The following is a 12,143-nucleotide window of genomic DNA, read 5'->3' on the forward strand; positions in this document are numbered from 1 at the left end:
GGGCCAAAAATATTAAAATCATTAAAAAAAAATAAAAGCCTTTGGTTTCACACTTGTGTCTTATAGTATCAGGTTGAAAATATTTAGGAACCGGATGTTTTTTTAAATGGATTTTGCAATAGATATTGCCAAATATTATAGCAATAGATAAAGGCTCAAATTAAGGAACAAAGAATTGCTGAGTGTGTGAATCTGCTTGACAGGCACCAGAAGAGGTCACAGAAGGTCCCGGAGAAACCAGTCAACAAGAACCAAAGCAAACAGTTGGTGAGCCGTGAACGATCTCACGAGTTTCTCCCTCAGTGGGATTAAAATCACTTGTTTATTCCTGCAGAGAAAGAAATCCTCCTCCGACATCACCCCTGCCCTGTATGTCACCATGGAGATCCTGTCCAACTGGGGGGACCCCGTACAAGTGGGACTCACCGAGCTGCAGTTCTTCAGCCGCCAAAACAAAGAACTGTACGTCTCTCCTCACGACATCGACATCAGGAACACGGACTGTCCAGGGAACTTGGGGGCTCTTGTTAACGGGAAAGAGAAGGTACGATCGAATTAAAAACAAATGGAACCTTCTGTTCATTGTCTTGATATGTCGTCCAGACCACCAACGGATGGAACATGTGGACTTGTCCCTTCCATCCTCCCGTCCAGCTCTACTTCATCATCAAGAACATGGAGCGCTGCGAGGACTTTGGAATATCCCACATCAATATCTGGAACTACAACAGAAGCCTTGATGTGAGTCGAGATGATGGTGTGTGTGTGTGTTTGGGGGCGATGACGTGATGCCTTCAGGGTGTGGTCCCGGTTAAGTAGTGGCCCGAGCCACATGTCGGTCTCTCCTCAAATGTGGAGCACGGAGAGATTACCGCCACAGGATTAGTGTCGAGGGAAGCGTGGTCGGCGTCCATGTTGCTGGTCAGAGTGGGTTGGGAACCAAATGCGTTGCATCGTATGTGATTCTACTGACTGGCTTTTATCTGAAGGGACTTTTGGATTGAGAGGTGAGTCGCAGGTGCTGGTCTGAGGTCTGAGGATTTGTGACGAACACGTTGATGCAGCCAAGGACTGCTAATTATAGCTACACACGCTTTGTTACATCTGAGTTTAAAAGGTTTAGGGAGCTGACGTCAACCTTTAATAACGTTCATACTTGATCTTTTGTTGATGGTTATTTGTCACCCGTGTTTACTTGTTGCTGATGCAAAAAACGTCGTCCATTGAAGTTGCTACGACGTGACGAAGAGAGATGTCTTCAGTAAAAACTCTCGTCTAAATTCCAATTCCTTCCTTTCTGTGCTTCACACCCCTGGTTTCATTCACTATTGTAGGATTTATTTCGTCGATTACACACAAATAATAAGGAAAAAAACAGAACCGAGCGCCAAGTCACCCGTTTAGTTTTGAACTAGGACCACAAATGTTCAACAATCAACATCGTTTTGTTTTGCTTTTAAAACAGTTAAAGTGTAACAACTATAATCCGTGTTGACAGATATAAACATAGTGTTCCGAGATCTTACATTTTTTTTAAATCTTACTATTGTTTAGCGCTTTTAATGTTTCCTTAAAGATATAGAAACAAGTTCCAAATGTAACGCAGCTTGCGGTCACTGTTATGAACAATTTTCAAAAATGCACGGTTTGGAAATTAAAAAGAATAAACCTTTTCAGAGGCGCACTGGATTTTTATCATATGTTCATGAGACAAATAGAGGGTTTTTGATGCTAAATCCTTGATCATAAATTAACCAAATCATGTCAAATGAAATGTTGCTCTAACTGGTTGAAGCTGAAATAACTCTTAAGTCAAAATTTACATTCGTCCCAATGATTGTTTTAACTTCAGGTGATGTGGCCCGTCTTTGAAAAGACATGTGTACACTAATAGTATTAAACCCTCTACTTAAGACATTGTTTTTTACCTGACTACAGTTCTCAGCTTGTATCTTTATTATTATTATTTTGTCATGTAAAGGACTACTTTTATTAGTTCCCAAATCAACATAAAGTCTTAACAAAATAAACCTAAATAAAACCATAGAATCAAACTTTTATTAGTTCCCAAATCAACATAAACTCTTAACATAATAAACCTCAATATAAACCATAGATTCGAACTTCTTATTAGTTACCAAATCAACATAAACTCCTAAAAATATAAACCTAAATATAAACCATAGAATTCAACTTTTATTAGTTCCCAAATCAACATAAAGTCTTAACAAAATAAACCTAAATATAAACCATAGAATCAAACTTTCATTAGTTCCCAAATCAACACAAACCCTTAACAAAATAAACCTAAATATAGACCATAAAATCAAACTTTTATTAGTTCCCAAATCAACACAAACCCTTAACAAAATAAACCTAAATATAAACCATAGAATCTAACTTTAATGAGTTCCCAAATCAACACAAACCCTTAACAAAATAAACCTAAATAAAACCATAGAATCAAACTTTTATTTGTTCCCAAATCAACATAAACTCTTAAAAATATAAACCTAAATATAAACCATAGAATTCAACTTTTATTAGTTCCCAAATCAACATAAAGTCTTAACAAAATAAACCTAAATATAAACCATAGAATCTAACTTTAATTAGTTCCCAAATCAACACAAACCCTTAACAAAATAAACCTAAATATAAACCATAAAATCAAACTTTTATTAGTTCCCAAATCAACACAAACCCTTAACAAAATAAACCTAAAAATAAACCATAAAATCAAACTTTTATTAGTTCCCAAATCAACATAAACTCTTAACCTGATAAACTTAAATATAAACCATAGTATCAAACTTTTATTAGTTCCCAAATCAACATAAACTCTTTAACGTAATAAACCTCAATATAAACCATAGATTCAAACTTTTATTAGTTCCCAAATCAACACATACCCTTAACAAAATAAACCTAAATATAAACCATAGAATCAAACTTTTATTAGTTCCCAAATCAACATATACCCTTAACAAAATAAACATAAATATAAACCATAGATTCAAACTTTTATTAGTTCCCAGATCAACACAAACTCTTAAAAAAATAAACCTAAATAAAAACCATATAATCAAACTTTTTTTTAGTTCCCAGATCAACATAAACCCTTAACAATATAAACCTAAATATAAACCAAAGAATCAAACTTTTATTAGTCCCCAGATCAACACAAACTCTTTACAATATAAACCTAAATATAAACCATAGAATCTAACTTTTATTAGTTCCCAAATCAACACAAACCCTTAACAAAATAAACCTAAATATAAACCATAGAATCAAACCTTTATTAGTTCCCAAATCAACATGAACTCTTCACAAAATAAACCTAACTATAAACCATAAAATCAAACCTTTATTAGTTCCCAAATCAACATAAACTCTTCACAAAATAAACCTAAAAATAAACCATAGAATCGAACGACTCTTTGTTGTCGTCAATAATTAAACAATTCCTACCAAATCTCCTCCTCTAGACTTTATTTTGCCGGTTTTTAATCATGTCTTGTTGAGTCTTGTGTTTCCTGAACATGCTTCTGTTGTGATCTACAGTTCCACCCTGTCTCACTTCATATTTGGCTTTATTGAGGGTCTTATGGTGCCTCGTGTCTGCAGGAGCTGGACATCGGTGCTCGACATGTGAAGCTCTACCTCAACAGCACTCTGGTCTTCGAAGGCGAACTGAAGAAAGGCTGCGGCAACAATGTCTCCGACTGTCGCACCGCCATCGACCTGCAGGATTTCCAGGTTCCGGAGTCGGTGTTTTCAAGCCCCGTGTCTTCTGGATATAACCTCCGAGGAGCCAGCCCGCAGCCCGCCGACGACAGGACGCACGAAAATAACGATCTCCAGCGAAAACCCAGCTCTCTACTGAGGGACCCCGACAAAACCGGCGTGGTGATGCTAGACATGCAGGAGAACTCTACTGTTCCTCTTCCACCGATCGCCTCCTCACCGGTGCCGGCGTCAAACCGCCACTATCTCAGTCAAAGGAACTCGTTCGACCTGTCGTCCACGATGGAGTACAGCTCTGTCCGGCAGCAGGAGGAGCGGACCGTCACCATGCAGCCTTCCTCGTCCCGCGTGGCCCCGCAGTGGCTGCAGCCCCTGAACCGAGGGGCCCCGGATGGCAGCGAGGCCAGCAGGGAGAAGCCTCTATGGCTGGTTCCTCAGCAATCCACGGAGCCGAAGCCCTCCTCGTCTTCATCGATGCTGCCCGAACTGTCGTGTAACCCGGGTCAGGTGTGCAGGGGGTCCCGACCAGGAGCCCCTCAGAAGTCTGACTCTCTAGACAAGACCTGCGACCTCCTGGAGGAGCACGAACACCGGCCCGTAAGTGGGCGCAGGAGCTCTTTCAGAAACACTCCCGTCCACGGTAGAGCGGATGAGCTGAGAGGTCCAGCTCCACCAAACTCAGGTCAAAATGGTTTCCAACACAATTCTTCACTTTTAAATATTTCTTATTTAGCTTGTGTTGCTTTTCATTTCCTCCTCTGTGTTCGTCAACATTCTCCTTGTTTTTTTTCATCTTCTTCCTGGTTTACATTCCTCAGCGGCAAGTTCCGACAGCTTGAAATAGAAACGTGTGATGTTTCGTATCGTGTTAAAGGTGGTGTGACAACGATGTGTGGAGATGAATTCTATGAACTCATTTTAAAGGGATTTATTAGATCTTTTTATATATTTTTTTTAATTCAACTGAGTATTTCCTCTTCGTACTTAGTCTTTTCTTTCTATAACTTTATTAATACATCATTAAATAAGTTATTATTTTCCTATGTTAACCCTAATTAGAACAGACACATAATAATAATAGTAACACATAGTAATACTGTAGGAACAAGTATATATGTGTAATATTGTTGAGTACTTGACTCTGGTGTTGCAGAATTTACAGACCACATGACGAAGTAGTAACTGCTTTAATTTGTTTTTCAAACCAAAATATGTCCAAACATCCGCTTTTAAAAGCTGCTGGAGAGTCCACTGTATCCTCTTGTCCTCAGTCATCACCATGAGATTTCATTGTTTCTTTGGCTGTGGAGAACGTAATGGCTGCTGCCATGTAGTAGCCGGGCGTTTGATTGCAAAACAAACGAACAAATGCAGTGAATATTTGCATTTTAATGATGAATATAATTGTTTTTAAATCAACTTAGTTCATATTACAAACATTTTATTGAACTATAAGCCATAAAAGAACTATGATAAAAATGTAATATGATTTAAAATCCCCCCAAAATATTTCAAATATATAAATAAGAAATATATATATATATACAGTATATATACAGTATATGCTTTTTAATCTAAAGCTTCAGTACAGTGTACAATATTGATTGTAAGAAAAAATCATTGCGATCTGTCAGTGTATATGGTATTACCCCGTCATCAGATCCCGAGTTCTCTCCAGCACCTCCATGGACTCTCCTACACTCTCCTCTTTTTTTCTCACTATAATTTCCCTCACTCCTCTCCTTATCCATCTGTCTACCCCCCCATCCTTCCTTCCAGCCGGTCAAAGCCGCAGGCTGTCAACAATGAGTCTGGTTCCGCTCGAGGTTTCTGCCTTCTAAAAGGAAGTTTTTCCTCGCCATAGCTCACTGTACAGTGTTTCGCTTCTTGCTCTCTGTTGAATTGCTGGGATATATTTTTCCTTAATCAACTGTAGTCTTATTTCAACTGTATAGTGTCTTGAGATAACTTTCTTATGATAAGACACTTTAAATAAAATTGAATTGAAATTGAATTATTGATATTTTCTCACACCCTTGTTATCCTTCCAACTGTTACCTCTCATCTCTAGATATTGTTTCTCCAATAACTTCTGTATTTGTCGCGACAGACGAGCCGCTGTCATTGGTCAACACCAGCAGGAAGCACAGCTCTTTCGGAGCGAAGCCCCACGACGACCCCCTCATGGAGTCCTGGGACTCCCTCACCAAGTTCAACCAAAGCCAGCGAGGACGCATCTCCAACATGGCTTTCGAAGGCGACATCTTCTACGAGTTCCTGCAGCGCCAGGGTCGCGGCCCCCCCACCGCCTCGTCGTCGGTCAACTCCTCCGCCTCGGGTCCTCGCAGCCCGCTCTCCTCGGCGAAGACCCCCCGCCCGTCGTGCGACGACCATTCCTTCGCCGAGCGCGACGACGAGTTCGAGATCCCGACGCTGCCGCGGGGTCAGAGGTTGATCGTCAACATCGCGTCCACCTGGGGCGACCGACACTACGTGGGCCTCAACGGCCTGGAGGTCTTCAGCTCCAGCGGCGAGCCCCTCTGCCCGGCTCACATCGTCGCCGACCCCCCGGACATCAACATCCTCCCCGCTTACGGCAAAGACCCGCGAGTCGTGACCAACTTGATCGACGGAGTGAATCGCACTCAGGACGACATGCACCTCTGGTTGGCGCCGTTCACGCCCGGCCGCACGCACACCATCTTCTTGGACTTCGGAGGTCTCCACCAGGTGGCCATGATTCGTGTTTGGAACTACAACAAGTCTCGCATCCACTCTTTTCGAGGGGTGAGGGAGGTGGAGATGCTGCTGGACGGGAGGGTCATCTTCAAGGGAGAGATCGCTAAAGCTTCTGGCACTTTGTCTGGAGGTACTTTCTACTCGTCTCATCAGCTCGTTTCGTCTCTAAATTCTTCTTCTGCGGCTCCAGGACTGGATCAGTTCGGAGACACGATCCTGTTCACGACGGACGACGAGATCCTGGAGGCCATGTCTCACTACGACGAGACCTTCCTCTGCGAGGGCGAGCAGGGCGAGAGTCTGGTCCACGAGGAGGAGCTGCAGCGACCCTGCACCGCGGACGGCGAGGAGAGACCCTTCACGCAAGCTGGGTTCAGAGAGGAAGACCTCGCTGTGAGTCGAAGATAAATCCTTCATTTTTCTATTTCCTCTTTTGTTTCAAAAACATCATCGTCGTGAAACTGTCCTTGTAGATGAAACTTCAACTCAACCCTTCACTTCATGAGGAAGAGCAGCATCTTCCCGGGATGTTCACCGGAAAGTGTAAGTACATCTTTAATCCGTCTTATCTTAAGTGTGTCTTTGGATGGATGGATGATTGAATAGATAGATAGATTGATGGATGGATGGATTATTGAATAGATGGATGGATGGATGGATGGATGGATGGATGGATGGATGGATGGATGATTGAATAGATGGATGGATGATTGAATAGATGGATGGATGGATGGATGGATTATTGAATAGATGGATGGATTGATGGATGGATTATTGAATAGATGGATGGATTGATGGATGGATTATTGAATAGATGGATGGATGGATGATTGATGGATGGATGATTGAATAGATGGATGGATTGATGGATGGATTATTGAATAGATGGATGGATTGATGGATGGATTATTGAATAGATGGATGGATTGATGGATGGATTATTGAATAGATGGATGGATGGATGATTGAATAGATGGATGGATTGATTGATGGATGATTGGATGGATGGATGATTGAATAGATGGCCGGATTGATGGATGGATTATTGAATAGATGGATGGATTATTGAATAGATGGATAGATTGATTGATGGATGATTGGATGGATGGATGGATGAATAGATGGATAGATTGATTGATGGATGATAGGACGGATGGATGGATGATTGGATGATTGAATAGATGGATGGATTGATTGATGGTTGATTGGATGATTGGATGATTGGATGATTGGATGATTGGATGATTGGATGGATGGAGGGAGGGATAGATAGATGGAGAGAGGGATGGATGGATGGAGGAAGGGATGGATAGAGGGATAGATGGATGGGGAAGGGATAGATCGAGGGAGGGAGAAATGGATAGAGGGATGGCTGAATGGATTGATGGAGGGATGGATAGATGGATGGATGGAGGGATTGATAGATGGATGGACAGAGGAATGGATGGATGGATGGATGGATAGGTGGATGATAGATAGAGGGATGGATAGTTAGAGGGATGGATGGAGGGATTGATAGATGGATGGATACTTTTATTAATCTCCGGTTACAGACACGTAATAAGGTAAAAAAAAAAGCAAGAATACAAAGGCGTGCAAAAAAAAAAAATATATATATATAATAACGTATAACTAATAACAAATATTAAAATTAATAAATATTAAGATATGAAAAATAAACTATTAACAAAAAATAAAATGATAGAAGGCTAAAATAGAATCTAAGGTATAACATCACTAAGATAAGCAAGATAATCTATAAACACAATATAATAAGTTCAGAGACAGAAAATAAAACACTGAGATAAACAGAAAGATGTGAACATTAAACTCTAACTGCAAGAAAAGTCAAGGCAGGAGTGAAGTGTCGTAATATTGTTGGACTGTGTTATTGTAGTGTCGTAATATTGTTGAACTGTGTTATTGTAGTGTCGTAATATTGTTGAACTGTGTTATTGTAGTGTCGTAATATTGTTGAACTGTGTTATTGTAGTGTCGTAATATTGTTGAACTGTGTTATTGTAGTGTCGTAATATTGTTGAACTGTGTTATTGTAGTGCCGTAATATTGTTGAACTGTGTTATTGTAGTGTCGTAATATTGTTGAACTGTGTTATTGTAGTGTGGTAATATTGTTGAACTGTGTTATTGTAGTGTCGTAATATTGTTGGACTGTGTTATTGTAGTGTGGTAATATTGTTGAACTGTGTTATTGTAGTGTCGTAATATTGTTGGACTGTGTTATTGTAGTGTGGTAATATTGTTGAACTGTGTTATTGTAGTGTCATAATATTGTTGGACTGTGTTATTGTAGTGTGGTAATATTGTTGAACTGTGTTATTGTAGTGTCGTAATATTGTTGGACTGTGTTATTGTAGTGTGGTAATATTGTTGAACTGTGTTATTGTAGTGTGGTAATATTGTTGAACTGTGTTATTGTAGTGTGGTAATATTGTTGAACCGTGTTATTGTAGTGTGGTAATATTGTTGAACTGTGTTATTGTAGTGTCGTAATATTGTTGGACTGTGTTATTGTAGTGTGGTAATATTGTTGAACTGTGTTATTGTAGTGTGGTAATATTGTTGAACTGTGTTATTGTAGTGTGGTAATATTGTTGAACCGTGTTATTGTAGTGTGGTAATATTGTTGAACTGTGTTATTGTAGTGTCGTAATATTGTTGAACTGTGTTATTGTAGTGTGGTAATATTGTTGAACTGTGTTATTGTAGTGTGGTAATATTGTTGAACTGTGTTATTGTAGTGTGGTAATATTGTTGAACTGTGTTATTGTAGTGTGGTAATATTGTTGAACTGTGTTATTGTAGTGTGGTAATATTGTTGGACTGTGTTATTGTAGTGTCGTAATATTGTTGGACTGTGTTATTGTAGTGCCGTAATATTGTTGAACTGTGTTATTGTAGTGTGGTAATATTGTTGAACTGTGTTATTGTAGTGTGGTAATATTGTTGAACTGTGTTATTGTAGTGTGGTAATATTGTTGAACTGTGTTATTGTAGTGTGGTAATATTGTTGAACCGTGTTATTGTAGTGTCGTAATATTGTTGAACTGTGTTATTGTAGTGTCGTAATATTGTTGAACTGTGTTATTGTAGTGTCGTAATATTGTTGGACTGTGTTATTGTAGTGTGGTAATATTGTTGAACTGTGTTATTGTAGTGTGGTAATATTGTTGAACTGTGTTATTGTAGTGTGGTAATATTGTTGAACTGTGTTATTGTAGTATGGTAATATTGTTGAACTGTGTTATTGTAGTGTGGTAATATTGTTGAACTGTGTTATTGTAGTGTGGTAATATTGTTGAACTGTGTTATTGTAGTGTGGTAATATTGTTGAACTGTGTTATTGTAGTGTGGTAATATTGTTGAACTGTGTTATTGTAGTGTGGTAATATTGTTGAACTGTGTTATTGTAGTGTGGTAATATTGTTGAACTGTGTTATTGTAGTGTGGTAATATTGTTGAACTGTGTTATTGTAGTGTCGTAATATTGTTGAACTGTGTTATTGTAGTGTGGTAATATTGTTGAACTGTGTTATTGTAGTGTGGTAATATTGTTGAACTGTGTTATTGTAGAGTCGTAATATTGTTGAACTGTGTTATTGTAGTGTCGTAATATTGTTGAACTGTGTTATTGTAGTGTCGTAATATTGTTGAACTGTGTTATTGTAGTGTGGTAATATTGTTGAACTGTGTTATTGTAGTGTGGTAATATTGTTGAACTGTGTTATTGTAGTGTGGTAATATTGTTGAACTGTGTTATTGTAGTGTCGTAATATTGTTGAACTGTGTTATTGTAGTGTCGTAATATTGTTGAACCGTGTTATTGTAGTGTCGTAATATTGTTGAACCGTGTTATTGCAGTGTGGTAATATTGTTGAACCGTGTTATTGTAGTGTGGTAATATTGTTGAACCGTGTTATTGTAGTGTCGTAATATTGTTGAACCGTGTTATTGTAGTGTCGTAATATTGTTGAACTGTGTTATTGTAGTGTCGTAATATTGTTGAACTGTGTTATTGTAGTGTCGTAATATTGTTGAACTGTGTTATTGTAGTGTCGTAATATTGTTGAACTGTGTTATTGTAGTGTGGTAATATTGTTGAACTGTGTTATTGTAGTGTGGTAATATTGTTGAACTGTGTTATTGTAGTGTGGTAATATTGTTGAACTGTGTTATTGTAGTGTCGTAATATTGTTGAACCGTGTTATTGTAGTGTCATAATATTGTTGGACTGTGTTATTGTAGTGTGGTAATATTGTTGAACTGTGTTATTGTAGTGTCGTAATATTGTTGGACTGTGTTATTGTAGTGTGGTAATATTGTTGAACTGTGTTATTGTAGTGTGGTAATATTGTTGAACTGTGTTATTGTAGTGTGGTAATATTGTTGAACCGTGTTATTGTAGTGTGGTAATATTGTTGAACTGTGTTATTGTAGTGTCGTAATATTGTTGGACTGTGTTATTGTAGTGTGGTAATATTGTTGAACTGTGTTATTGTAGTGTGGTAATATTGTTGAACTGTGTTATTGTAGTGTGGTAATATTGTTGAACCGTGTTATTGTAGTGTGGTAATATTGTTGAACTGTGTTATTGTAGTGTCGTAATATTGTTGAACTGTGTTATTGTAGTGTGGTAATATTGTTGAACTGTGTTATTGTAGTGTGGTAATATTGTTGAACTGTGTTATTGTAGTGTGGTAATATTGTTGAACTGTGTTATTGTAGTGTGGTAATATTGTTGAACTGTGTTATTGTAGTGTGGTAATATTGTTGGACTGTGTTATTGTAGTGTCGTAATATTGTTGGACTGTGTTATTGTAGTGCCGTAATATTGTTGAACTGTGTTATTGTAGTGTGGTAATATTGTTGAACTGTGTTATTGTAGTGTGGTAATATTGTTGAACTGTGTTATTGTAGAGTCGTAATATTGTTGAACTGTGTTATTGTAGTGTCGTAATATTGTTGAACTGTGTTATTGTAGTGTCGTAATATTGTTGAACTGTGTTATTGTAGTGTCGTAATATTGTTGAACTGTGTTATTGTAGTGTGGTAATATTGTTGAACTGTGTTATTGTAGTGTGGTAATATTGTTGAACTGTGTTATTGTAGTGTCGTAATATTGTTGAACTGTGTTATTGTAGTGTCGTAATATTGTTGAACCGTGTTATTGTAGTGTCGTAATATTGTTGAACCGTGTTATTGCAGTGTGGTAATATTGTTGAACCGTGTTATTGTAGTTTCGTAATATTGTTGAACCGTGTTATTGTAGTGTCGTAATATTGTTGAACCGTGTTATTGTAGTGTCGTAATATTGTTGAACTGTGTTATTGTAGTGTGGTAATATTGTTGAACTGTGTTATTGTAGTGTCGTAATATTGTTGAACCGTGTTATTGTAGTGTCGTAATATTGTTGAACTGTGTTATTGCAGTGTCGTAATATTGTTGAACCGTGTTATTGTAGTGTGGTAATATTGTTGAACCGTGTTATTGTAGTGTCGTAATATTGTTGAACCGTGTTATTGTAGTGTCGTAATATTGTTGAACCGTGTTATTGTAGTGTCGTAATATTGTTGAACCGTGTTATTGTAGTGTCGTAATATTGTTGAACCGTGTTATTGTAGTGTTGTAATATTG

At 38.1% G+C, this 12,143-nt stretch overlaps 1 protein-coding gene across 2 annotated transcripts in view; it reads left to right on the forward strand.

The window, feature by feature from the left end:
- katnip (katanin interacting protein) overlaps positions 1 to 12,143 on the forward strand; it is a 32,135-nt gene that overhangs the window by 9,079 nt on the left and 10,913 nt on the right. For both annotated transcript variants that reach the window (XM_087783384.1, XM_087783385.1), the window contains exons 9-15: positions 204 to 267; positions 335 to 544; positions 604 to 741; positions 3,631 to 4,432; positions 5,861 to 6,619; positions 6,680 to 6,882; positions 6,963 to 7,032. In XM_087783384.1, coding sequence (XP_087639510.1) covers positions 204 to 267; positions 335 to 544; positions 604 to 741; positions 3,631 to 4,432; positions 5,861 to 6,619; positions 6,680 to 6,882; positions 6,963 to 7,032 — 2,246 coding nt within the window. The remainder of the gene's footprint in view (positions 1 to 203; positions 268 to 334; positions 545 to 603; positions 742 to 3,630; positions 4,433 to 5,860; positions 6,620 to 6,679; positions 6,883 to 6,962; positions 7,033 to 12,143) is intronic.

The sequence above is a fragment of the Callionymus lyra genome, chromosome 2 (genome assembly GCF_982586985.1).
Source record: "Callionymus lyra chromosome 2, fCalLyr1.hap1.1, whole genome shotgun sequence".
Lineage (NCBI taxonomy): Eukaryota > Metazoa > Chordata > Actinopteri > Syngnathiformes > Callionymidae > Callionymus > Callionymus lyra.